This window comes from Neovison vison, chromosome 7 (genome assembly GCF_020171115.1).
Source record: "Neovison vison isolate M4711 chromosome 7, ASM_NN_V1, whole genome shotgun sequence".
Taxonomy (NCBI): Eukaryota; Metazoa; Chordata; class Mammalia; order Carnivora; family Mustelidae; genus Neogale; species Neogale vison.
In genome coordinates, this window is record NC_058097.1 from 148,383,433 (window position 1) to 148,410,904 (window position 27,472).

General features: G+C 50.1%; 1 protein-coding gene and 2 pseudogenes across 2 annotated transcripts in view; 2 read left to right on the forward strand and 1 right to left on the reverse strand.

Annotated features, from left to right (window-relative positions):
- Positions 1-2,624, reverse strand: part of SLCO2B1 (solute carrier organic anion transporter family member 2B1) — a 43,835-nt gene extending 41,211 nt beyond the window's left edge. For both annotated transcript variants that reach the window (XM_044258527.1, XM_044258526.1), the window contains exon 1: positions 2,266-2,624. In XM_044258527.1, the coding sequence (XP_044114462.1) occupies positions 2,266-2,281 (16 nt within the window). In that variant the 5' untranslated portion in view covers positions 2,282-2,624. The remainder of the gene's footprint in view (positions 1-2,265) is intronic.
- Positions 2,625-16,181: 13,557 nt separating this feature from the next.
- Positions 16,182-17,101, forward strand: LOC122913493 (annotated as a pseudogene).
- A 3,480-nt stretch (positions 17,102-20,581) lies between these two features.
- Positions 20,582-22,992, forward strand: LOC122913494 (annotated as a pseudogene).
- Positions 22,993-27,472: the final 4,480 nt, after the last annotated feature.

The window sequence follows — 27,472 nt, forward strand, 5'->3', positions numbered from 1 at the left end:
CAAGGCCTAACCTGGGAGGAAATAACTACCTCCAACCCTGCTCACTCCCTAGTTACTAGCACTAGAATAGTTTGCTTTGTCTAGAAGCAGCGGAGAAGTGCCCGAGTGGGTGGAGTCTCCCTAGTGTGGGGTCTGCGGAAGAGAGAAGGGAGCCCTGAGGGTAATGACAGAGAGAGGAAAGAGTTTTGGCATCAGGACAACCTGGGTTCTGGCCCCCACTCTGCTACTCCCTTGCTGGGTGACCTGGGGTGAGTCACTTGCCCTCTCTGAGCATCTGTTTCCTCAACTATTAAACAGGGTGAGAGTATGTCACTGAGTTCTCATAAAGCCAGTGATTTGGAGCTCAAATTTTAACCCAGGGCTGCTAGTTCTCTCCTTTGCGCGATGTATCTGCACCAGATCGGTGCACTTTGAACCCAGGACAGCTAAAAGGCAACAGAAACAATAGGAACAAGAAAGAATCATCTTCGGAGAAGTCAAGCAGCATCCGTGAGACAGGTTACTTCTAGCTGGAGAATCAGTCTGGAAGGCTTCCTGGAGGAGGTGATGTTTGGAGGAGTTGGCAAATGGCAAATTTCACCAGAATCGGTAAAGAAATGAGGGCAGATACCTCCCTGGTAGAGAGGTAAAAGCTGTGAGCAAAGAGACAGAGGTAGCCAAGAGGCTTTTCTGAAATCACAAAAGGAATGGCCTTGGGAAATCATTTTCTCCAACTCCTCCCCCACAGACAGGGAAATCTGCCTGTGGCCTAACGGCACTGGTGTGTTGGTAGAAGGCCTGGGCTGAGAACCAGATCTGACCCTGACTCCTCTCTCTGCTGTCTGCCCTTGGCTAGGACCGCTGACCCCTCTCCTTCACATCAGCTGGCCCCTGCTCTTTTCCCAGGCTCCAGGCTCTGTGCCCTGCCCCACCTGCATTCCCACATCCCTCAGAAGCCCTCAGACCAGGAAGAGCGTGGGGGAAGCCAGGTCTCAGCTCAGGGTGAGGCCTGAAGCGAAGCCAGAGGGGGTTCCTGGTGGCCCAGCAGGCAGATGCTGGGATTGGCCTTCTGCTATATGTGCCAGAGGTGGGGACGGCTGGAGAACAGTCTAGATCTGAGCCCTGCAGGGGTCCAAATAATGATGGGGCGAGGGGGTCAAGTACGATACAGCCAAAGTCACTAGTTTCTTCCCATACCTGTAGGGTCACCCACCCTCCCATCCTGTAGCCAGCCAAGGCTGATGTGGACTTTGGGCTATCAATGGCCCATCTCCAAACCAGCCCGCCCAAGTCTGACCTCATTGTCATCTCTCTGGCGAGGTCCCCAAAGGAAACATCCACCCCACCCTTCCTGCCACGCCAGGGTACCCAGGCCGCGTCAGCCTGCCCACGAAGCCCTCCGTGTCACCCACACAAGCCAGGGAGCAGGTTCACTCCTGCCTGAGTGGGCGTGAGGCTAACACAGCCGCGGAGGACAGACAGCTGGAAGGAGGCCAGAGGCGATCACTGCAGGGCACCCTGACTGAAGACCCTTTGTTTTCTTCCCACCTCCCTCCTCTGTCCAAGAAATGCTCAGCGGGGCGCTCCATTCCCAGAACTGCCACCCTCTCCACGGGGCGCGTGTCACGCACGATCCAGGCTGGGCTCTGCAAGTCTCCCTCTGAATCCCTTTCTCTTCTGTGCTGAGCTTTTGGATTCTTTGTGGCCGGTCTGCCTGTCTCTCTTCTCTCTGTCTCTGTCTGCTTCTCTTCATTTCTCCATCTCTTCTGCCGCCTTCTCTCTGGGACGGACCTCCTTCCCTGTCCCTGCACATTCCGGCAGACACCTGTCGGCCTTTGTCTTCTCCTCTGGCCCGCCCTTTGTCTGACTGCGTATCTCTGGACTTGCTCTGTCTCTGACTCCACTTGCAACTATATCATTCTCTGCCTTGTCTGTCTTTATCTCTGCCTGCTTCAGAGAGAAAACAGGGCTCAGCGAGGGGCTCTCCAGTGGCCCGAATTTCCATTGTCCTCCCAGTGTCTCTGTCATGGAAGGTAGGCTGGGTTCCCCGCCTCCCACTGAGTAAATAACATCCCTTCCTGCTCCTTCCTGCTCCTTCCATCAGTCACTCATTCATTTAACACACTTTCTCTAGGTCTGACCTTATGGTTGGCTCTGTGTGGGGAACTGTGAGCCTCCAACCTACTCTACCCCAGTGGGCTCCCTAGCCTCCTCACCCTCCACACTGGGAACACGGCCCGTAGCCTCCCTCCCAATGCCCCTTCCTTAATTTCATCCAAGACTTACCTATCCTGGGTCCCATGGTTTTTGGGGTGCAGTGATCTCCAACCCCTATTTCAAGGTCAAAAGTGGGGCTGAGCAGGAGAGAGAGTGAGACCGTATCAGGGGCCCCTGGAGACAGCCGCCGTGAGCCACAGAGGGAGGCAATAATGTGGAGACTCTGGCACGTGGCCGGTGCTGCTCGGGCCACACTGGACAGCAGCCGCCTCTTCTGAGATGGTTAGGAATTCCCGTAAAACTTGACTCCACTCTCCCGGTGCCTGCCTCATCCAGTTACTTGCTCCTTCTGTTTGCCTCTCTCTGAATTCCTCTGATTTTCGGCTGGGACAGCCCAGGGCCAGAGTGGTGCAGGAGGCTGGGTTTCATTTCCATCCAGCCCCGCTGCTGGGAGGAGGCTGCTGTGGTCTCCTCCCCTTCAAGCCTCTGTCCACGTTCCCCTGAATATTTTCTCTTCCTCTGTCAGCAGTAAAGAGGTAGCAGGCAGAGGGAATGTGGACGGTCCCTAAGCCCTGGTCTCATTTCAGTCCCGATTCTCCAGTCTCCTCTTGCACTCCCATTCTCAATCTGTACCCCACCAAGGTCTTGTCCCCCATTTCAGAAATTCTGTGACCCTCCATGACCCCCATAGAGAGCCCCTGCCCCTCCAGGGTCCCCCTTCCCAGAATCCCTGGCCCCCTCAAACTAAATCCCATCTCCTCTCTGAGCTCCGAGGATCCAGAGCAAGGAGTAAGTCTGTTCACCAGGATTCACAATGGCCAGCCCACCTCGAGGGACTCCTGGCAACAGTTCTATAAAGTGGAGCTCCATCTCGGCAGAAGGGGTTGATGAGCAGAAGGGCAAATCTGAAATTTCAAGAGTTTTCTGGACTGAAAGCTGAGGATGGAGGCCTTGGAGCCTGACAGACCCTGGTCTCGTTTCAGCTGGCTCTGTGGTCTCAGACAAGTTTCTGCATCTCTGAGAATCATTTTCCTCATCCATAAAGAAGGGAGAGCTGGCCCCTCACTTGCAGGGCTGCTGGACAAGTTCAGCCAGCAAGGAAAAAGCCAAGCCTGAAGGCCTGGACCTCAGAGAAGGAAGCCACAGAGGCAGGGCTCAGATCAGGACAGCAAGAGGAAACACACTGACGAGTTCGCCTTTTCCAGCTGGTTCAGCACTCTCACACTGGAGGCCCCCTGGGTCCTCCCATCAGCCCTGTGGGCCACGTATTTATTCCTCCATTTTACAGATGAGGCACTGAGTCTCAGTAACTGCCCCGAGATCACCCAGCTAGTAGAAGGTGGGGCCATGAGGTTCAAGAACCTCCGATGCTGGACCCAGGCCTTTTCCTCCATCCAGGCTGCATTTTCCAAAGGAGACATACAGAAGTGAACTTGACCCAGTTCCAGGAATAGGGTCTTTGCATGAATTAGGGATGTGGATTTCAAACCCAGCTTTCAGGGTGCAGTGATAAAAGAAATATACATGGACCCCGCTTGGCTCCTGGGGGGCGTATGAGGGAGCAGGTGGGAAGCAGGGAGTCTTTGAAATAATCAGTGTGCAGCCTGGCACATAGTAGCGCCCAATAGATACACGTTGCCTGGCTGTCTTTGAGAAACCAGAAATGTGAATGCGTGACCCCCATTCTAGGGAAGGTCAATAATTGGCTCAGACTGATATAAAGACCAGGTCCTGCTCCTGCTCGAGAAAACCAAGAGGTGCCCCCTTCAGACTTCAAATTGCAGGTGCATGGTTAAGAGGGAGAAGGTCCCTTTAGGTTTTCTGGAAGTTCAGTTGCCTCCATCTTGGCTTCAGAGGCTGAAAATGTTCTATACATGGATTGGTCTGGGTACCTGCTGCGCCCAGCTTGGCTGGCTAAGTTCATCTCATCAATCTTTGAGTGAAACAGTGCGCAACGCCCCACAAGGCGTGGAACATACAATAACCTCAGACATGAGTGCTCTTCCTTTACCAGCTGTTGGCAAAGCCCCTCACGGCTTGAAGAGTTTCTGAAGCCCTGTGATGCGTGCACAGTCTTTCATCTCATGCAGAGCCTGATGCTGTTCGTAAAAGCTTGGGCTGTTTGCAGAACCCAGGCCCTTCCCTTCTTTAAGTTAACCCATGGAGGGCGTTTGCACACCCAGAAAAATAGGACACTCTTCATTTTATAGAACTATCTGAACTGGGGTGTAACCGAATAGTGCCAAGCCCCAGACTAGAGAACTCAATTCTGGTCCCAGCTCTGTCACTAACCAGCTATGGGATTTGCAACAAGTCCTTTCTCCTCTCTGAGTCTCAGTCTTCTCATCTGTTAAATGGAGATCATGACCTCAAACTGCCCACCTTCGGGACCGTCATGAGTGTCACTGTGAGAATGTCCAGAAGATGGGGAGGCAGGGATAGGAAGGGGAAGAGTAGCCAGAGGCTCCTTCCTGAAAAAGTCTCCGAACTGCCGTCTCAGCACCTTTGCTCCCACTTCCCTTCCGCCTGGCAGCCAGGGAGCGGATGTCTATAAATGAGCCCTTGGCTGAGCAGACAAGTGAGGACCTCAGTCAGAGTTTCAGCCTTCCCCACCCCCGAGACGCTGCCTGGGGTCAGAACCCAAGCTACACAGACGTGCTCCCATGCATGGCTCATTTGATCTGCTCACAGAGAGCTGTGTCATACTTTTTTCACCCATGTGGACCCTGACACTCAGAGAGAGAGCCCATGTGACTTGCCCAGAGCCACAAGTCAAATAAACAGCAGGGCCCGGGATCTGCGCCAAGGACAGCAAAGCTGGACGCATGGTACCTAGGAGGTCTGAGCAGGATGGAAACTGGAACACGTTTAATTCAATCCTCCCCTTTTCCTGACTGAGAGACCGAGGCCTAGCGAGACAACAGGGACATCACTGCCTCTCCTTGGGCTTCAGTTTCTCTCCCTGGTGGATGAGAAACAGACCCCAGCCTGCCAAGGGTTTAGGACCTCATCCCTCTTTGTTGACACCACTCTTGGATCAAGACACAGGAAATTTCCCAAGCGTGTGAGGAGAAGCACAGGTCTGCAGGCAGGTGGGTACACAGCCTGGCCCTCAGCCCGGCCCACCTTGGCTGAGCACGGCCTTTGTCTTCCCCAGTCCACCCAGCCTTGCATAGCTTGTGCTGTGCTCTTTCTTACTCTCCCTCTGGAGGTTCCTCCTTGGGAAGCCCTTTTGCCCCAATGGGTCCAACAGCATCCACCTCCCACCAGTTCCCCCTCCAGGCTGGAGAGAATAGGTACTCAGCTAGAAATTCTACATCCTTTCCTCAAAGTGGCAGCCCAGGCCCCAAAAAGCATGAGCGGGGGCATCAGACAGGTCAATTTTGACCCAGTAAGAAAATCACTGAGACTTGATCTCCTCATCTAGTAAATTCAGGATAACAGGACCCCTCTAGGCAAAGCCACAACAAACCCCAAACATTTCAACCGCCCTATCTTCAACTTGGTATGTGCATAGCTTCCCTCTCCCAGGAGATTGTAATCTCTCCCAAGGCCTAGCTGGGTGACCTGGGGCTAGTCACTTGCCCTCTCTGATCTTTACTGTCCTTGTCTGTGAAATACCATCTCAATGCTGTCATACGGTTCAAATGAGCTAATGGATGAATTAGTGCTTGCTAAGTTCTAAGAGCTGAGCGGACATGAGCCATTATTAATAGGGGGATGATGGTAGTCGAGTGACTTATAATTCTGCAAGCAGAGGATGAGGAGGAAGTAAATTGTGGCAGGTACGTGCCAGGTCTGTCTGACCTGACTGACAACTCATTGGAATAAATCACCAAGAAGGACCCCTGAGGTGGGAGGGAGCTCAAGGGGAAAAAAGGGATCTGTAGGCTAGCTGGGTGGCCCTTGTTAGCAGTTGTCTTACTACGGGCACTGTGGGGCTATGCCTTCTCCCAGGGTCCAGACTGGCCCGTGGCTCCCAGCCCTGGCTCTGCCACCATCACGCTGACATTGGTCACATCCCATTTCCTGCCCAGTCCTCAGTGTGCTTATAAAAAAGTGGTGGGGGGATAGAAGGAAGGGTCAGTGTCGTTCTGCTCCACCCCAGTCTTTGGGGAAGAATCCTGTGAGCTAATGGATGTACCACTGCTTCTGTAAAGTGCCAGGTGTGGAACATGAAGGATGATGGTTATTAATAATTTGGATCGTGGGAGAGAGGACCGGGTTTGGGGCTTATGGGGGATGCAGCAAAGCAAGGGCTCCAACTCTCAGAAGACTTTGCAACACTGCCCCCTGGGGGCCAGAGAGGAGGTCTGTGCCGGGGCTTTTCCTCCCAGACTCTTCCCAGTCAGGGAAAGGGGACAGAGGCCCACTGTCCAAGGAGGCTGAAGCAGACAGGCCAGGGGGAGCCCAGGGAGAGCAGTCACAGGCGGCCTCTGCCTCTGCACACCTGCCTATGTGCTCCACAAGTCTTTCAAGCTTGCCCAGTTCTTTCCATCTTGCCATCCCCACCCTGGTCCAGACCACCAGCCGCCCTTGCCTGGAGCCTGCCCCAGCCTCCCCACCACCTCCAGTCCCCAGCGCCCTCAGGAGCAAGTGCCTCTGTCCCTCAGATCAGTATCTCTGCTTGCAAATGAGACAAAATAGCAAATGGTCAAGGACAAGGCTTTGGGGCCGTACTGCTGGGTGGGACTCCTGGCTTCTCCAGTTGGTAGCTATGTTAATTCTCCGCTCGTTTGTAAGTTTTTTAATAGACATAGCATACGATTTACCCTCTTAACCATTGTCCGTGTGCCATCCAGGGGCATTTAGGGCATCCCCCTGTTTGTGCAACCACGACCCCATCTCCACAGCTGTTCTGCCTTCCCAAACAGAAACTCCATAACCATGTGCTCCTTAATTCTTTTTTTTTTTTTTGACAGACAGAGATCACAAGTAGGCAGAGAGGCAGGCAGAGAGAGAGGGGGAACCAGGTTCCCTGCTGAGCAGAGAGCCCGATGTGGGGCTCAATCCCAGGACCCTGGGATCATGACCTGAGCTGAAGACAGAGGCTTTAACCCATTGAGCCACCCAGGCGCCCCCATGTGCTCCTTAATTCTTGATGCCTCTGTGTTCTCATCTGTAGGATGGGGCTCATAAGCGGCTGTCCTCACACAGTGCCTGGTGGGTGGGTAACAGCTGCTCCATCCACATTACTAGGATTTTCTTCTCTTGAGGAAAGGGTTCTGGAGGGCACATGAGGAGCACGGCTCATACGAGTTACAAAAACCTGAGGGCCCGTTCCTCCCTGGGCTTCATTTCTGGGACTTGGGCAGAGTTTATGACAGCTGCTGGGGAAGCATGCCGCATGCTTCATCTAGGAAGATGACTCACTTCCTCCCTGATGGGCTTGCAAGCCTGCAGATGGGGAAGGCAGGAAGCCGAACGCACAGGCAGCTGATCTCAGCCCGGCGGGCCCTCCGCAGATGCCCGGTTGAGCATTACTGGGGCAAAGCACATTCTGTATGGCGTTAGGGCCCAGTTTAGGACCAGGGCAGGACACAAAATTGGCCTTGGCTCTAACGCCCTTGGGAGAAGCTGGAACAGGCTGACTGCTTCCATCAGTGCCATTAATCTGGAGCCTTGTCAGTTTACGTTTTGTTTGGTTCTCTCCTTCTCACATTCCAGCCAAACACACCTACCCCCACACTCTGCACACACTCTTCTAGCTTCGCTCGCTCCAACTGTTCTGGCACTCATGCCTAAAACACCCTCATTATCGAAGTGTCGCTGCCCTTATTTAAAGGCCTGCCCTTTTTTGTCTTCTGGGTCAAACACAGATGCGTCTTCCTGGGGGAGGGGAGAGACCAGGCCTGAGCTGTCCCAGATGGAGCAGACCTGGTCTCTGGCCAGGGCAGGAGTGGATCTTTCCAGCAAAACTGAGCCCAGGTCCACAGAATCCCTTCCGAGGAGACTTTAGTTTGCAGACTCCTGTCTCTTGAGTTGAAAACATCCAACCATCTTCCAGAAATAGCCACAGGGGAAGGCAGTTCAGCATAAGCAAACCAGTCCAGTCTTCGGAGTCACTTAGGTCTGAGCTCTGCCAACAACACGCTGTGTGACATTGGACAGCCACTTCATTCTTCTTCTTTTATTTTTGAAAGATTTATTTATTTTAGAAAGAGAGAGAGAGTGAGAGATCAGGGGGGAGGAGCAGAGGGAGAGGGACAGAGAGTCCCAAACAGACTATGCTCTAAGCACAGAGCCTGACATGGGGCTCGATCTCATGACCCTGAGATCATGACCTGAGCCAAAACCAAGAGTCGGAGGCTTAACCGACCACATCACCCCAGGCGCCCCATCCACTTCATTCTTTCAAGCCACAGTTTTGTCAACCATAAAACTGATACAATAAACATGACTGACATTCATGAATCACATGTCCAACATTTTCTAAGTACTTTATTTGTGCAAGGACTCAGTTAGTGTTCCCAACTACCCATTAAAGCTCCCAGTTTACAGATGGGGAAGCTGAGGCACAGAGATGTAAGAAAACTCGCCCAAGGTTACACAGCTGTTAAGAAGCAGAACCAGGATTTAACCTAGAGAGTCTGGCTCTAGAACTTGTGCCCAGAATCGTGGCACTTAACTGTCTCGGAAAGCTAGTTTGAGGACTCAGTCATCTGTCCATCAGTCCCTAAACCATGGGCTTGAATAGAGTTAAGTATGGAGCTCAACGCTTTTGACAGGGGTCCAGGCCTGTTCTACCGATCACCATCTGAATGACCTTGGATATGTCACTTTCCTCCTCCTCAGATCTCAGGTTTCCATCCCACAATAGAAAGGGCTTGAGCCCCAGCCGGTGATTCCTAGATTTTGCTCCAGCCCAGGCTCCCTCCTGATGTCCACCTGTTCTTGGGGGTCGCCCAGGCACCTCTGGCTCAGCAAGAACTCATTGCTGGCCTGGAGACCCTCCTAGGCCCTTCCTAGGACCCTGCTGAGCCCCAGTCTCACTGGAGTCAAGTCCATCCCTGACCCACCCTCCTCCTTCCCAACAGCCCATGGCAGCTCCCTGTCCTTCACATTCCTGTCTCCTTCTCCCTGTTCCCCTTAGCTCAGAATCCGTTCCTCCTTCTTCCAGACTCTTGCAGTCCCTTTATTCTTCTGTGATTCCAGATTCCCTGTTCTAATTCATCTCCTCCGTTCTCCCAGAGTCATCTTTCCAAACCCCAATCTCATGGCACCCAGCCCTGCTCCTCAGAGCAAAGTTAATTTTTTAGCTAAAAATTGAGGTTTGTCATCACATCCCTATGATCTGCCTTACCGGCCTCCCTGCCTGCCCTGGTCCTCTGCCCAGAGCGTACCCCACACATTCATGTCTTGGTACCCGTACACATGCGGTGTCTCCCTGCTGATATGCCCTTCCACCGTTTGTCACAGGATTAGCGCTCACCCTGCAAGGACCACCGCCAACCCCCACCCCACCCCCTGCCCTGGTCAAGTGTTTCCTTGGACAAGATCAAGATTACATCCCAGATCTCTACGTGACCTTGGTCAGTGAGCATTGAACAGGGTGGCCGTACCCTCCGGGAACTTTCCATCAGCCGTTTCCTCTGCGTCCAGCCTTCCAGGGTGAAAAACCTCAGAGGAGAAGACATCCAGGGGTGGTCTTTCTGTGGCTGAGGTGGGGACAGCTCTAGAAAACTCCTTCATAGACCTTCACATTTTGCAAAGTACTCTCACCTAGAGTCTCTCACTAAACCTTCACTCCAGCCACTGTTGCTGGTGCTGTTACTCCCCATTCATGCAGGGGAGACAGAGGCAGAGAGAAGGGAAATCCTTTGCCCAAGTGCCGCGGGTGGGTGGAGGAGCTGGGATTTGAACCCGAAGTGCATTTGGCCCCCAAAGCTGATGTACCACCGCCTCCTGGTGGCGGGAAGGATGGTGACAGTGATGAGAAGGTTGGAGGCCCCAACCCTGGACCCGATTCTGGACTCACCGCCCTGAGTGGACTCACTGCCCACAGCTGGGAAGGCAGCCTAGGTTCTCCCTGAATGTATTTATAACTTCCCTTTCCTCCTCGGCACTTTCCGTTTCCAGCCTCTCGAGTCTGCAGGAGCATTGCACCGGTGAGGGTGAGGAGCGGTAGGGGCGAGACAGGGAGACGGAGCGTGACCAACTTTCCAGGGTGGAGCGGGACAGCTGCCGGCCTCTGCAAGGGTGGGAACTTCAGAGAGGGAGGGTTGTTTTCTCTTCAGAGCTCAGAAAAGTTCCTGAGATGCACGGGCCCCTCCTGGAGACATGTCTGGACCTCCCCACTTCATAAGGAGGGAGACGCCTGGCCTGTGAGTGTTCCGAGCCTCCCTGTGGCCTCAGGACAGAGGCACAGGGCTTGGGCAGTCTGGGTGGAGAATGCTTCTGACCCCAGCTCGCACCCTTCATCTCTTCTCAACCTGTACCGCATGAGCACAGAGCTCGTACTCAAGAGCCATTCACTCAATGGACAAATCCCCATTGTACGGAAGAGGGAACTCAGGCTCAGGAAGCTGAATGCCAGGCTTGAAGCCAACCGGTCTGGCGCCGAGATCTGAGCCTGCCCTGCTATATGCGCTCCAGGTCCCACTGGGTGGAGAGAACAACTCCCAAAAGATCCACATCTCTGCGGAATTCGCCCACCATTCTGGTCTGAAATGAGACTTGCCCTGCCCTCCCCCGCCCCACCACACCACTAAATCTGCAAACCTGCTTTTACACCCCTCCTTGTTGTACCTCCCTCCCCCACCTGACTCACCATGAGTCTAGACTCCAGGCTCAGAAGCTCCTCTTCTCTTCTGTCAACCTTCTTCTTCTGGTCCCTCTCTGGGGCTTATTTCCACCAACAAATGCTGGGAATTCTGCTCAGGCATCTCCAGTTTAAAAATACAGCAAAATTCTCCCTGACCCCAACCACACACCTCTCTTCACAGCCAAGCATCTTGAAAATGCTGTCTACGCCCCTCTCCATTTGCTCAGCCCCCAGTCTCCCACACCTGCTGTTCCTCTGAACCTGTTCACCCCAGGGTCACCAGTGGCCTCTTCCTTGCTGGGCCCCTGGACACTCTCCACTTCTCAACCTTTGGTCCCCTTGGCGGGTCACTGCTGCTGGCCTTGTGTGCTCTTTGATACCATCGTGGCTGCATTCTCTCTGGGCATTTTTTCCCTCGGCATCTTTTGCAGACCCTTCTTGTTCTGCCCCATGGAGGCTGGTTTCCTCCAAGGTTCTGCCTTTTTCATGCCACACTCTTTCCCTAGCTCCATAAAAACAAAGTCTCCCACCTCCACCCCAAGTCTTGGCAACTCAGCTCTCTCTCAAGGGCTCCAGACTTAAACCCTCAAATATCTGCTGGACATACCCACTTGGATGTCCCACTGGCTCCTCAGATACAACATGTCCAAAACGGAGCTCCTTATCTTCCTCCAAAAATGTCTTCCCACATGCACTGCCCACCACCCACCTCCATCTGCCTTGTCCCCCAAGCCGGGATGCTTAGACTCCTCCAGACGCAGTTATCACATTTTTGGCAAGTATGCCCCCTTGAAGATTTCTCCGATCCTGGGTAGTAAAAAGGTGTGGGCCTTGGAAATGTTAGAATTCTAACAGTGGCTTCTTGTGGGCCCAGAGGAGGGACCAAAGCACGCTTAGTGACAACTTTTCTGAGCTTCATTGACTATGCAGCAAGGGCAATGAAAACCACCGCTCGGACAAGCTGAGATGAAGCAGGTGACCACCGGGGCACATCATTAGCGCAAGTAAGCCCTCAGGAAAGGCAGCGGTTTCCATTGTCGGGAATATGGTTATTTCTCCCTATTTGTCTTCTCCCTACCCAATCCCCCACTGGCCTCCCTGCCTCTAGCCTCTCCCATGAGAATCTGCTCTCCATGTGGCAGTGGGGGTGATCTTTCTGGAACAGGCAGCCAACTCTAAGTCCCCTGTCTGAAGGTTGGCCCTGGCTCTCCCATGTCTTGTGCTGAGTTCTTGTTCTGTGGTCTGAAATTCAAGCCCCTTCTCTCTCTGGCCCCTGCCAACCTCTGTAACTTCCCTTTTTGAAACTCCCAGTCTCTCCCTTCGTTCTGCATCACAAATACACCTCCATCTGCCCATTGAACATACCTTCTGCTTTTTCAGCCCTTCCTGATCCTGTCCCTGCCTTATTGGCCTAGAGGGCTCTCCACATCTGCTTATAATCCACAATCAGCCCACAAGATGTCTTCCATGATGCAAGCCTGCTTTGTTCCCTCCTCCGAGCCCTTCAGCTCTCTAGTAGTACACATCACACTGGTTATGACTGCTGGCCAGTGTTGTCACTGGCTCTCCTCACTAGACTATGTGATTCACTGTGAGCGGGCAGCTGGCACACCGCCAGCTTTATTCAACAGGGAATGAATTGTCAGCCTCAGTTCTCCTAATTTTAAAAATGAGCAGCATAGGCAGCCAGGCCTGGTTAATTCAGAAGAGAGCAAGAATGCCAGGGGCTAGAGGAACATGAAATCACAGAGGGCTTCCTGGAGGAGGTCAGACTGAGTAGTAAGGTGTCTAGCATAAAAGAGCAAGCATGAAGAAGAGAGGACAGATGAGTGTGAGCGAGTGAAGATCTGGCAAACTGAGTGGCTCCCTGCTCTGTCATACTTGTTCCTCTAGCTTCAAAACACTCAAAGCCCAGCCCCCATGCCCTGGCCGATAGCAGAGGATAGACTTCACACTTACACAGAGAATTTTCAGAGACTTTTCCCTCTGTGTGTGGTCTCAGAGGCTAGCCTGAGAAAATGTGAGACCTCAGATCTGTCCTGGCCCTTGGCTTGCCATGAGACAGGCAACTCCTTCTGCCTCCGAGCCCCTGTTTCCTCATCTGTCACCTGGGGCTCCCAGTTGTTTCTCCATGGCTGGGAAAACATGCACAGACCACAGAGTTCTGAGCCCCAGTGAGGACTGTTCCTCTTCCTGTTCCTTATAAGCAAAACCCAGCGGTAGCTATTAATCAGCCACCTGGGAGTCCCCAGAAAAACATTACTCAGGGCCTCAGTAGAATGGAATCTCAAGGGGGAGAGCCCCAGACGGTTAGTAATGGGCAGCCCTGGAGGTTTCATGGGACCAGGCTCAGCCCCAACCTGGTTCTCCGCTTGGAGGCAGCGCTGGCCTGGGGAGAGGAGGGAGCAGCTGAAGTGGCCTGGGTTGCCGGTGAGCTGGGCCACCCTGCAGAGGTCTTGGGCACAAAGGCAGTGCCTGGAGCTGGTCAGAGCCCAAGGAAGGACAAGGTTCTGGGAAGGCAGGCTTTAGGGGGGCAAGCAGGTAGAGACTCTTACCCCACTACGAGAAGGGCTCTAAGAGAAGGGAGATAGGCTAAAATGTTTCTGCCCCAATTTATAGCATCCTGGGCAGGCTGGTTCTGCTTGTAATTTGCTGTGTGAATTTAGCCAGGTCATAGTCCCACTCTGGGCCTCTCCTTTGCTATCAGCAACAATAAGGGAGCAGGACCAGAAGGCCTCCATAAAGTCAAGTGTTGTCTGATTCTGCAGGAATGCTGGAGAGGATTCCCTGAGGTTGTGGGGACAGCCACGCTCCAGTGTCTCTTTGTGGAATCATGGAGAAGCAAAATGGGTCCCACTGAGAAGCTGGTTTTCTAGGAGAGGGGTCAGAGCCAATCTCCAGCCCCAAAGAACCCACAGACCAATGAGGAAGACATGGATAACAACTCCCAGAATGATCTGGGCCTCCAGACAGGAAAGCTTTGGTGCATCCCCAAAGGTGGCCCCTTTGGGGGGCCTGGGCAAGGAGTCAGGAACGTGGCTGCTAGCGTGGCTTGGCCACCAACCCCCATGTGACCTTGAGCAAGTCACTCCCTTCTCTGGGCTTTTTTAATTTGAAAGACAAGGAGCAATGGAAATGGGGAAAAAATGAATGGGGATCAGACAGTCCTAATGGGGTTTCAGGAGGCTTCTGGCTCTGATGCTCCGTGATTGCCCAGCAAACCCAGCACGCGCCGCTCCCATGGGCTCTGTCTGCGGAGGGCACAGCCGCTTGGACTCACAGCAACTCACAGGGAACGCGGTTTGGATCAATTTCAGTGCTAAAAGAAAATAGAAAACCCTGCCGACAAGTCCATTAGGGGAAAAAGTTGAGTTTCCCTCAGGTGAACCATTTCAGTCATAAATTCATTTATTAAAAAATATTTCCTGAGGCTTTCCGATGAGCTGGTTTTACCAGCGGGGTGCGGGGTGTGTAACATTTCCGCTCAGGACATGGGGCCTGGCTGCCACGACTTTCTCTTCACAGCTGGGCCAGTCCATCTCTTCCCTAAGGCATTTCTCGAAAAGAGCATTTTTCTAGACATGTAGGGCCTCCGTTTGGTAACCAGCCCATCTGAAACTGTTGGAAAACACCCTCAGAAGGAAATAGAAATTTATAGTTGTCTCTGACATCTATAGATGTCTCTGACATCAGCCTAAGAAATCTAGAGAGGAAAATAAAACCTTTGGCCTAATTTTTCCCTAGGTGGAAAGCAGAGCTTCCCAGTTCTCCAGGTGTCCAAGCTTGGTGGACGGAGGCCAAGGCCAGAGCCCAGAGGCCTGCTTTCCAGGACCAAGTCTGGCAACAAGCTGCTGTTGACCTGGGCTTGCTCCCCACCCCCAGCCCCACAGATTCTGTGTCTGTGAAGAAAGGACCAGAGACTGGCTTCTCTGCAGGGCCCTTTCCACTCTTACACATCCTGTGACATGAGAAGGGTTTTGTTAAGAGAGAGAGAAGCAGGAGGTGGTCTTGGAAAACCAGGCTCGAAAACACTGCTCATGCCGTGGTTGGGAGAGAGAGGCAGTGATCTGAATGTCAATATACCCTGGCCCCAGATCACAGAGTCAAGGTCAAGGGCGAGCCCACACCTCCTGCAGCTCAGTTCCAGGAGTTGCAGAGTCTCCCTTCAGGAATTGGGCCAGCGGCCAGGGTTGAGCGATGACCTTCTTCAGCCGCCTCCGGGGAGCAGGGTGCCTCCCTGTGGAGCGATCTGCCAGCTCTCTTGACACTGGTTCTCTGCAGTGCCCTCTGAACTGGGGCCAAGAAAGGAATGCTCTGGGGTGCTGGGCATAAAATGGCTGATGACTAACACCAGCCAAGCTGCTGCAGCCAGGAAGGGGAAAGACATATGGAGGGTCCCTGGAAGCCGGGTTGTTGTTGTTTTTTTCTCCCCCCTAGTAGGGAGAATTAATCTTCAATTCAGGAAATGACTCCCTCCCCCAAAGTCATATACAGTACCTCTACCCTTCTGGGGTAACCATCATTCGGGTTTGCTGGGGACAGAGTGATTTCCTGGGACATGGAAATTTCGGGACTAAAAACAGACGGTTCTGGGACAATTAGGAAAATCAGTTCTGGTTGCTCCCTGGATATGACAAAATAGCCAGGATACAAAGACAGGTCACAGGCACTCAGGTTACACAGGGACAGATGGAGGGCTCCACTAGCGGCTCCAGAAATAAGGAAGCCAATCTTGGGCTAAGGAGACAGCAGTCTGTAGTGTTCCTCAGAGGGAGCCGCTCTCCCTATCCCTCCCACAATAAGATGGCCCAGAAAGGGAATCCTCAAGGGAATGGAAATATAGGGACATGGAACACTGATTCAAGAGACACAACATCACAGCTCAGATGGAGTGAGACAAGAATGAGTAGGGTATAGAGGAGGAATCAAATCCAGAGCTGTACAGAAATGGTTATCTCAGTGTCCCCAGAGAAGTGTTCCCACTAGTTCTGTAGAGCTCATGATCTGTAAGCCTCTATCAGAAACCACTGACAATCCTAGGCTCAGAGGGAGGAAGGTAGAATCAAGGGAACCTTATGGCAAATTATGTCAGGTTTTCACTGCAGGCCTTACCCTCGTCTTCCTCAACCAGTGATCTTGTTATCTTCCCGATATCTCAGTTCTAAAAACTCCATCCGGAACGTCCATGTAGAGATCTCCAAACCAGATGGGCTTGTACCAAATGACTGCACTCAAGGTACTAGTGCTAACGGTAGGCAAAGTCTTGTAAGTGATGTTGTCCATCAACATCACCATACCCAGAATGTTCCTTTACCTATGGTGGCAGGGACTAGGCTACCTCACGAGATCCCAGCCTCCACAAGCCCATGGACTTCTTCCTGATCAGTCTCTCAGCCCTGAACATCCTCTGCACCATGACCACTGTCCCTAAGATGCTGTCCCTTCTCTTGTTTGAGGACTGCTTCCTTAGTTTCCCCGCCTGCTTCCTGCAGATTCACCTCTTCCACAGCTTCTCCTGCTCAGAAGCCTTCATCCCCGTGGCCGTGGCTATGACCCCTATGTGGCTATCTGCCGCCGCCTGGGCTATACCCTGTCCTCATGACCCCCACACCGATGCCACCCTGGCAGCCTGAGCCTGGCTCACCACCCTTCTCCTGCACATCCCCACCGGGGTGCAGACTTCCTGCTTGGCCTTTGACAACACAGCACACATCCCTCGCTGCTTCTGTGACCACCTGGCTGGGTCCAGGCCTCCTGCTCTGACACCACGTCCCAGACCCTCATGGGCTTCTATATTACCGTGGAGGTGTCCTTCCTGCCCCTTCTCCTGTGCTTCTCTCCTGTACCCACATCCTGGCTTTGGTGCTTCGCATCAGCTCCCAAGAGGGACGTTCGAAAACCTTCTCTACCTGCTGCTCCCACCTTCTGGTGGTTGGTACCTACTACTCACGCATTGCCATAGCCTCTGTGGCCTACAGGGCCAACCTGCCCCTCGACTCCCACATCATGGCCAATGTGGTGTGTGTTCTTCTCACCCCTGTCCTCAACCCTCTCATCTATACCCTGGAGAACAAGGATGCCAAAGCAGCCCTCACCAGTAGGGCATGTCCCCGGGACCCAGGGCATTCTAGGGACTCTTGATCCTTAGACACAACTGGCTCAGATCCCTGGACACTAATGACAATGTCTAGCATAGGATGGAAATATAATACATTTTTTTTTAATTTTTTTATTGATTTATTTGACAGAGAGAGATCACAAGCAGGCAGAGAGGCAGGCAGAGAGAGAGAGAGGAGGAAGCAGGCTCCATGCTGAGCAGAGAGCCCGATGCGGGACTCGATCCCAGGATCCTGGGATCATGACCTGAGCCGAAGGCAGCGGCTTAACCCACTGAGCCACCCAGGTGCCCTATAATACATATTTTTAAATTAACTTCAGCAGTCTAAATTAGCCTCATTCAATTGAGCAAACATCCAAAACCTGGGCCTCAAACACTGGATCAAGAACGTTTCCTTCTGGTGCTACAGAATAATTGTAGTTTTCATCAATCACTAATGTGATGAATACAATCATCCAATCATTCAGAAAAAATTTTACTGGATGCCAGAGACAGAAATGAACCAGATGCAGTTGCTGTCTTCAAGATAACGATAATATCTTCAAGATAATGATCTAGTGGGGAGTCACATGCAGCGAATAATGGAAGATAATAGGACAGAGAGAAGCCCAGAGGATCATGGGGAACAAGAAATTTGCATTTAATTCAATGTTAAATGTTTTTCCTATTAAGTTCCTTTATTTTTGGCATTGATGTCACTCGTTGGTTCACAAGCACTTGTGTGTCAGAAATATAGTTGAGGGCAGGTGGGAGGCTTGAAATAATTGCCTAAGAAAACCACTGACTGCTCCGATCAAGGAGTGTTGATGGAGTCCATGTTCCTGTCCAAAGGGAAGGATCCGTTTTCAACTTGGATACCCATTAAAAAGTGACACTTCCTGCCAAGAGCCAGTGGGTGGATGGTAGAGTGGCTCCACTCACTGTCACCCACAGTGACCCCTTGTGGGGCATCTGTCTTTCCAGTCCCTGCAGTTTAGGCTCGGTGGATTAAATGGTACTGATTCCATAGGAGACCGAGCAAGTTTCACCAAACTTAAAGGTACGACAGCTGTCTGGCCATTTTAAGCCCACTGTGCAAGTACATCAGCAATCAGAAAAGGAGTTACTATACTTGCAAGTTACTATACTATACCTCCTGATCTTCAGGAGGGAATGAGGCTGCTCATACACGGCCAGGGCTGGGAGATTGGCACTCAGGGACAGGAGCATTTCTTGTTTCTTCCGTAACCAAATTTAACTATAAATGAGCCACGAGAGCAATCATAACCAGGGCTCAAAACTGTCAGGGATGAGGGTCTGGGTCATGCTAGAAGGGAATCCATCCAGACCAACCAAGGTGATTGAATGTGAAGGTAAAGGAGAAGGAAATCTAGAATGGGTGGTAGAGGAGAGAGAGGATGAGCCTCCCTCAAAGCCATGGGGCTGGCTATAGTGGCAGAGGCAGTAACTAATCCCCCTTGTCCTTATCTTAGAAATCCCCCCCCCAATTGTGACTAATCAGAATCTTGGAAAGCCTAGGTCCAAACGGAGTGAACTTCTTGTGATGAGTGAATGAAATCTGCATGGTTTGATAGACCGTAGTAGACACAGTTGGTGGCCTGCCCTCTAGCAGCTGAGCCTTGGCTGCCGACAGCTCACACGCATACATCTTAAGACATGGCTCTAATGCCCTGACATTGATTGCTTCTCTTTGGAGAGGAAAGGGAACAAGAGAGTAGCTTCATGAGCTTTATGCAACAGTCTAAGCTTAGATGCCGGCTAGTGACTATAGTTCTGATAAACCAGCTGGCATCCTGAGACCCTCAGAACCCATGAAATTTGAATCTTTTCTTGCAGGAAATAGACATCACCAGTCCCCTGGGAAATTAAATCTACGCAGGCAGCATCTCCCCCCGGATATTGCCTTGTAGAAAACAGAGAGCTCCTGGAGAAATTTTCAGATAATCATGTTTCACTCCAAAAAGCCAATATCCCTATCTCATTAAATCCTCCCTTCACTTCTCTGGACCTCAGTTTCCTCCTCTTGGGCTGCCTGTCCCCTCTGGTTCTTCTGAAGACCAGAGAGAATAATGTCAATGAAAGCTGTCCCATTGGCTGTAAGTTCTGGAGCCCGTGAGGGCTGTTAACAAAGCTGTTCTCATTATCAGCAAATCCCAGAGGTAAGTCCCATCTCAACACATGCTCTAGGAGGAGCTAAGAAGTTGATCCTGGGTGATGAGAGAGCAAAGAGCTCCAAAGGAGCCCTATCTTGATGGAGAGAGCCCCAGAAGTTCTGGCTGAAGGAGGGATTGGAGGGCTTAACACAGCTCAGGGGCTGCCTGGTGCTTCCCTGCCAGACCAAGTTGGAAGACACAAATGAGACGCCACAGAAGATACCAAGGAGACAGGGATTGACAGGTGAGGGAGCTGGGGAGGAAGGGAGTGTCAAAGCTCAGCAAAGACTGGAGTGGAGAGACAGGGGCAATGATATAATGGGAGGAATGTAGAACCAGGGCTGGAGATCAGGAAGACAGATTGGGTTGCATACACAGGCTATGGGATCTTAGACCACCTATCCTGCCAGATCCGGACAAGGTGCACCTCTGGGTGGGATTGAAATTATCTTGGCCAAGCCTCTCCCCCAGGAGAGCAAGGCTGATGACAGCAGTCACCAGTGGAAACACGGGCAAGCTCTGATCCCTATGTGTTCCAGGGTCGCACGTAAGCCTTGTCTAAGCGTTCTCTCCATAAGGATCACAACAACCCAGGAGGTCACAGGTGAGGGAAATAAGCTCCGGGACAGGGAAGCGACTTGCCCAGGGTCACACTGCTGGAAGTAGGAGCTGAGATTGGAATCAGGTCCTTCCTGATTCCCAAGTCCACACACTTGGCCACTAAGGTCCACGTGACAAGATGAAGGAAAAGAACCTGGCTGACAGCAGGTACCCACTAGGCAGGAAAGTCCTTACCCTCTCCCTTTGTTTTATTTAAGATTTCTTTTTGAAATGTATTCATTTGAGAGAGATACCAAGACAGAGCAAGCACAAGCAGAGGGAAGAGCAGAGGGAGAGGGAGAAGCAGACACCTTGCTGATCTGTGAGCCAGACACAGGGCTCAATCCCTGAACCTGGAGATTGTGATCTGAGCTGAAGGCAGATGCTTAACAGACTGAGCCACCCAGGTGCTCCTCCCACCTTCTCCCTTTGGGCCTGGACCATTGTGATATCTGATCTGTCATCCACAGAGGGGACCCTCCAAATAGAGCTCATTGAATTGGAAGCCCAACAGAGATCTTTTCCTCCAAAGCCCTCACTGCCCAGATGTGAAAACCGGCTCAGGGACCCAAAGTCACAGCAGGCAAGTGGCAGAGCTGGTCCAAGAACCAACACTCTTGGTTTCCCAGCGGGGCTCAGAACACCTCTTGCTATCTTCCTCACCAGCCGTGGCCTTGGACAGACCCTCAGATTTACGCTGGCTAAAGGGCATAACCGCTCCCTGGCAGGCTTGGATGATGAGAGGGGGCGATGGACATGAAGGACAGTATCAGGTTGTGCATTCTGGTGACTGGCTCTTCGGTCCAGCTGAGTAATTGGCTGGAGGACAATTCAGACAGGGAGCAGCCTCGCCTGTTACAGTGGTAAGTTCTGTGCCCTAGGAAATACCACCCTTCGGACCCGCGGCATGGGCCTGCATCGTTCACACGTCCTAGATAATCCAGAGTAAAACAAGAACCCTAACCTGTAAATTAAGTGTAAGAAGATCCAGCCACTGGAGTCCCGGGATCGAGTCCCACATCAGGCTCCCAGCTCCATGGGGAGTCTGCTTCGTTCTCTGACCTTCTCCTCGCTCGTGCTCTCTCTCACTGTCTCTCTCTCAAATAAATAAAATAAAATCTTTAAAAAAAAAAAAAAAAAAAAAAAGAAGATCCAGCCAAACTTGGATATCTTCTAGGATGGGCCAGTTGAACGATGCTTGGAAATATCAAATGCAAAATTGTTTCAGAAATTATTTCTGGTGCCCCTGCTTTGCTGGTAAGCCTGCACATGCTTGGTGTGCCTGTTGGATGGTCCAGCACCGCCTGGCAATGAGAAGCCATGTGCACTTGTCCTACAGGTTATAGCATCTGTACGTCCATCTGTAAAGCAGCAGAGCAGACCAGAGTAAACAGCTGGACTCAATGGCCTCTGACCTTGACTCTCTACATTTCTGCCTCTTAGATGCCTTATTCTGCCTCTCAGATGCCTTACTCTGCCTCACCTGGGTGAGGGTGTGAGAAAAAAAAAATGGTGACTGGATTTGTCAGAATGGATTTTAATCAACTGAGGGTTAACCCTTTAAAACAGAGACAATGAGGGGCTCAGTTGGTTAAGCAGCTGCCCTCAGCTCAGGTCATGATTCCAGGGTCCTGGGATCGAGCCCCAAGTCAGGCTCCCTGCTTAGCGGAGAGCCTGCTTCTACCTCTCTCTGCCTGTCGCTCTGCCTATTTGGGCTTGCTCTCTATCTCTCTGTCAAATAAATAAATTAAATTAAATTGAGGCAATAAGAGTCACCTGCTTCTCAGGTCATGCGAGAAGCTCTTTCAATGTACTTATCACGGTTGTTACCAGAAAACTATGTATTATCTTTTAAATATATCAGCCTGTTGCCAGAACGTAAGTAAGCCCTGTGAAGGCAGGATGCTTTGTTCACCTTCTCACAGCCTTGCCCATTGTAGGTAGGTACCTCCTGAATGCTTGATGGAAGATGGAAAGAGGGAATTGTGGGTTAAGATGGAAGAAGCAGTATTGGAGGGTACCACAGTCCTCTAAACTTGGCCATAAATCATTTGGGTTGCAATAATTGTACGGTGATGTCTACGGATTCCTCATTCCAGACTCCTGGTTTCCAGAAGCTCTGGCTGCCTGTCACGCTGGCAGGCAGCTCTGTCTCACTGTGGAGGCCACAACCTGTAATGGATCAAAAGAATTTCCACCAATCTTCTACTGGGTGGGCATCCCCTCTTTACAGGTGTTCCCCTTTCTTCCATCTTTTTCATCTTCCTGTTCCTCTACCTTCTCAACCTGGTGGGGAACATGCTCATCCTATGGCTGTGGTGAGAGAACCCAGACTCCATAAGCCGATGGACTTCTTCCTGATCAGTCTCTCAGCCCTGAACATCCTTTGCACCATGACAATTGTCCCCAATATGCCATCCCTCCTCTTGCTTGGGGACCGCTTCCTCAGTTTCCCCACCTGCTTCCTGCAGATTCACCTCTTCCACAGCTTCTCCTGCTCAGAAGCCTTCATCCTGGTGGCCGTGGCTATGACCGCTATGTGGCTATCTGCCGCCCCCTGGACTATACCCTGTCCTCATGACCCCCACACCGATGCCACCCTGGCAGCCTGAGCCTGGCTCACTGCCCTCCTCCTGCACATCCCCACTGGGGTGCAGACTTCCTGCTTGGCCTTTGACAACATAGCTCACATCCCTCGCTGCTTCTGTGACCACCTGGCTGTTGTCCAGGACTCCTGCTCTGACACCATGTCCCAGACCCTCATGGGCTTCTATATCACCATGGAGGTGTCCTTCCTGCCCCTTCCCCTGGTGCTTCTCTCCTGTGCCCACATCCTGGCTTTGGTGCTTCGCATCAGCTCCTGAGAAGGACGTTTGAAAGCCTTCTCCACCTGCAGCTCCCACCTCTTGGTGGTTGGTACCTACTACTCACTCATAGCCTCTGTGGCCTACAGGGCCAACCTGCCCCTCAACTCCCACATCATGGCCAATGTGGTGTGTGTTCTTCTCACCCCTGTCCTCAACCCTCTCATCTACACCCTGGAGAACAAGGACGTCAAAGCAGTCATCACCAGCACAACAAGTGTCTGGGAACCAGGGCATTCTGGAGACCCTTTATCCTTAGATGTAGCTAATTCTGCTTCCAAGATACCAGTGTGCTAAAAAGAAAGAATGCCATCAAAAAAGTTTCTTGACAGGAGGAATGACTTAGAGTAGAGCCCAAAATATACCATTGAGGCTTCCATTTCCATTAATGATAGACTAAGTTATAAAATCAACACTTCTGTGGAAAGAAAAATGTCAGATAAAATAGAAAAATTATCTTCTTTAAAGTGTCAAAATTATCATTTTCTTAGTTCAGTGGGCAGTGTGTCAGTCTCATAAATGTATCAAATAGATTTTTTAATATAAGGCTAAAATAGTAATAAAGATGAGAACACAGAAAGGTTAGTTATTAAGACATGAATGGGTGGCTCAGTGGGTTAAAGCCTCTGCTTTCAGCTTGGGTCATGATCCCAGGGTCCTGGGATCGAGCCCCACATTGGACTCTCTGCTCAGCAGGGAGCCTGCTTCCCTTCCTCTCTCTCTGCCTGCCTCTCTACCTACTTGTGATCTCTATCAAATAAATAAATAAATAAAAGATCTTCAAATTTTTTTTAAAGATTTTATTTATTTATTTGACAGAAAGGATGATTCCAATTATATGAAGTTCAAAGACAGGCAAACCTAAACTACATTTTTTATCAATAGATAGAGATGTCATACACTGTGAAGAAAAGAGAAGGCATATTTATTATAAAAATTAAAATCAGGGGTGTCTGTGTGGCTCAGTGGGTTAAGCCTCTGCCTTCTGTTCAGGTCATGATCTCGGGCGTCCCCTTGGGCTTTGCCTGGGGAGCGCCTTGGGGCGGTGCGCCTCTGGCAGCTCAGGACCTGGTGCAGACCACGGGGAAGACGGATGTGACCTTCTCCTGCCTGGAAAATCTTAAGTTCTTAGAAGTTTCACTGCATACCTGAGAGAGAGAGAGCAAGTGAGCATAAGCAGAAGGATCAGCAGAAAAAGGGAGAGGGAGAAGCAAGCTCCTCGTCAAGCAGGGAGCCCAATGCGGGACTCAACAGGAGCTGAAGGCAGATCCTCAACCGACTGAGCCATCTAGGCGCCCTCTATGTTTTTCCAATCTGTTCGGAATCTCTATATTTTTCCAATCTGTTTTGGAATCCCAAAATCCCGATCCTGGGATCGAGTCCCACATCGGGTTCTCTGCTCGGCAGGGAGCCTGCTTCCTCCCCTCTCTCTCTGCCTGCCTCTCTGCCTACTTGTGATCTCTCTCTGTCAAATAAATAAATAAAATCTTAAAAAAAAAATCAGAGTTATTGCTGTAAGAGAGGGAGAGGGATGTGAGTCAGAGAGCGGCACTAAGGGCCTTCTGAGGAATTGTCAGTTTTATTCTCCCCTGAATGGTGGTGACAGGATCGTTCACTTTACAGTCAAACTCTCTGTATAGACTTATACATTGTGGCTCCATATGAATACTGTATTTCATAATAAACTCTTACAAGACATCATGCCATCAGGCAGAGGCTGCAATGGTAGTTCTTAATGTTCAGTTCAAGTGTTTCCATGGGTAGGATGGTTTGTGGTGGTTTTTGCATTCGTAGTAAGCATTGAGCTGCCCAATATAATTTTCCCTGTTTGTCTATCCATTTAAGAAGACTTTGATTAACATTTGGGAGGTGCTTGGCCATGTGGTAAAAGCTAGACACCACAGAGAGAGATCGGAACAGTCACTGCCCTCAATTTGCTTACAATCTAGTGAGGAAGATGGACTCGAGGAGGAATAGCACAGTGTGGTAGGTGCTGTACCAAAGGGAAGCACAGGGGATGGTGGGAGCATGGAGGATGGTGTTTAATCCAAGACAAAAATGTCCCCTGTAAATATATATTAACCTATGGCACCTGCTGCTGCTTGTTTAGGAGTCTTCATGGAGTTAACAACATGGCGGATATGGACTGACTGAACAGAAGCCCTGAGCTGCTCCCATCAAGAAGGAGAAGTTTCATTCTGGAGCTGACCAGAATGCAGGATGGACTGCTAGTCATGGGGTGCTGATTTTTTTAGCTTAGACCCCCGCCTCAGTCAAGAAATGGAGTTCTCACTCAAGCAAACACAGAAGACTTTGCCACTCAGTCTTCCTCAGAAATCCCATAGGTCAAAAAAGGGTGGACAGAACTACAGTGCCCCTGAAAGAGGCAAAAAGGAAAACCACTCTCAGAAAAGTGAATGGCTCAGGCAGTGACATTCTTGTGGCATATGTTAAAGGAAAGAAAATCTTTCTTAGCCAATTGTGATAAAGTTGCAGGTGTGATGGGACTTGAAGCAAGGGTATTAGCAGAGAGTGAGAATTTCAGCAAACAGCAATGGGGTCTTTGAAAGCCACGATGGCAGCAATTTTAAGTCAAAATTGTGAATCAAGGCATTTTTAGTGAATTCCTGTCCCCATTTCTGCTCCTTCCACCTATTGCATTCCCTTTACAAAAATTATTTTTATTCATTTTTTTTGTTTTTCTTTCCATTTTTAATATAAGCATATCCAGGGGCGCCTGGGTGGCTCAGTGGGTTAAAGCCTCTGCCTTCGGCTCAGGTCATGATCCCAGGGTCCTGGGATCGAGCCCCGCATCGGGCTGTCTGCTCCTCGGAGAGCCTGCTTCCTCCTCCTCTCTCTCTGTCTGCCTCTCTGCCTACTTGTGATCTCTGTCTGTCAAATAAATAAATAAAATCTTTAAAAATATATATATATATATAAGCATATCCATAGACTTGCACACACATATACAACATATAAATACAGCTATATTATCTCTTTCTTGGAGAAATAGTAACATCTTAGAAGACTGGTCTGCACCTTGATTTTGAAAAGTTAATCAACAGTTGGTAGAGATAAAGTTTTTGTTCGAGCAAAAAAAAAAAAAAACAAAACTGGTGGTGGGAGAAGGAAGGGGTCATCGCTGGAGAGACTGGCTTTAGGTAGGAGCATGAAGAGTTAGTCCAGGGGAATAGGCTGGAAGACAGAAGGAATGCAGGCATGGATGGCGGCAGGCGGGTGAGCATGGGATGGGACTCTGTGCACTCCTCTCCTGATTGGCTGGAATAACAACAGGAAGAGGTATTGGTGAATGGAAGAGAGAAAAAGTCGTCAGGAAGAGGAAATGAGGGAACAAACCAGGACATATCAGATAACTGCCTGCCAGAATTAAGGTCTGTGAAGAGCTCTTATGTTAAGCTCGGATAAGATACATGTACATCAGGAAAATGCTTTCTTAAAATCCATTTCACTTCTCCCTAAGGGTGCAGGGCTCAGCCTGAGTCAAGACATGTGGGACTGATGTCCCAGTGTTACTGATTCTTCCCAGTGGAGGTTTCTTTTTTTATCCAAGCATTAGGATAATTCTATAAGCCAACTGGTTTTCAGGCAGCAATGATTTGATTTTTTAAAAATCTGATCATTTATCTGTCCTCACAAGTGGCTACCTATGCTTCTTGTCAAGAAAATAAAATCTGTCTGCTAAGTGACATATCTCAAGTACATATATCATGAGCCTACTATATGGTATATTTTATATCTCAATGTTATTGGGAGAGGAAGGAAGAAAAAAACACTAAAAAATGAATTCTGAAATGTCAAATGCTAGTTTAAAATGCTTCTAAACTTGGTTACAACGTTGAGTTCTAAAGATGGTTCCACTTACCACTTACATGTAGTGAAAATACTTATGTAGTCATGAGATTATGATTCCATTACAAGAATGATATTTATGGTAATACCATTTCCTCTGCATTAACTTCTTATATTCTTGATGCTAAGTAAAATGCTTATAATATGTTAAATTCTTATTTTGTGCTTTCTGTTTGTTTCAAACAGCATGATTCACTTTAATTTCTTTTATCCTCCTCTTACGTGTTCTTCAAATATATTCCCAGCATTGTCCACAGTACCTGATCTAGTTCCATCTTTAAAGCCATCACTATTACTAAACTAGATATTTTGGTCCCAAACTATATATATTTTAAATAACCTGCCCATTATTCTATTCTATACATCTTTAAAATAATAAAAATTCTATCACTGAATGCTGCTTCCACAAATATGTGGAAATTAAACAGCACACCCTTAAAAAACCAATGGGTCAGGGGCACCTGGGTGGCTCAGTGGGTTAAAGCCTCTGCCTTTGGCTCAGGTCATGATCCCAGGGTCCTGGAATAGAGCCCCATATCAGGCTCTCTGCTCAGTGGGGAACCTGCTTCCTCCTCTCTCTCTGCCTGCCTCTCTGCCTACTTGTGATCTCTGTCTGTCAAATAAATAAATAAATAAATCTTAAACAAACAAACGAACAAAAAAACCAATGGGTCAAAAAAGAAATCACAAGGAAAATGGGAAAATATCTTGTAGAAAATGAAAACACAGCATAGCCAAAATCAGGGGATATGGCTAAAACAAGTGCTTTGAGAGAAATGTAGACCCATAAATGCTCATATGAAAAAAGAAGAAAATCTCAAGTTAATCATCTATTGTTATTAGATTATTTATTAAATTATTTATTGATAATCTAATTTTTACTTTAAGAAATTATTCTTTTATCATT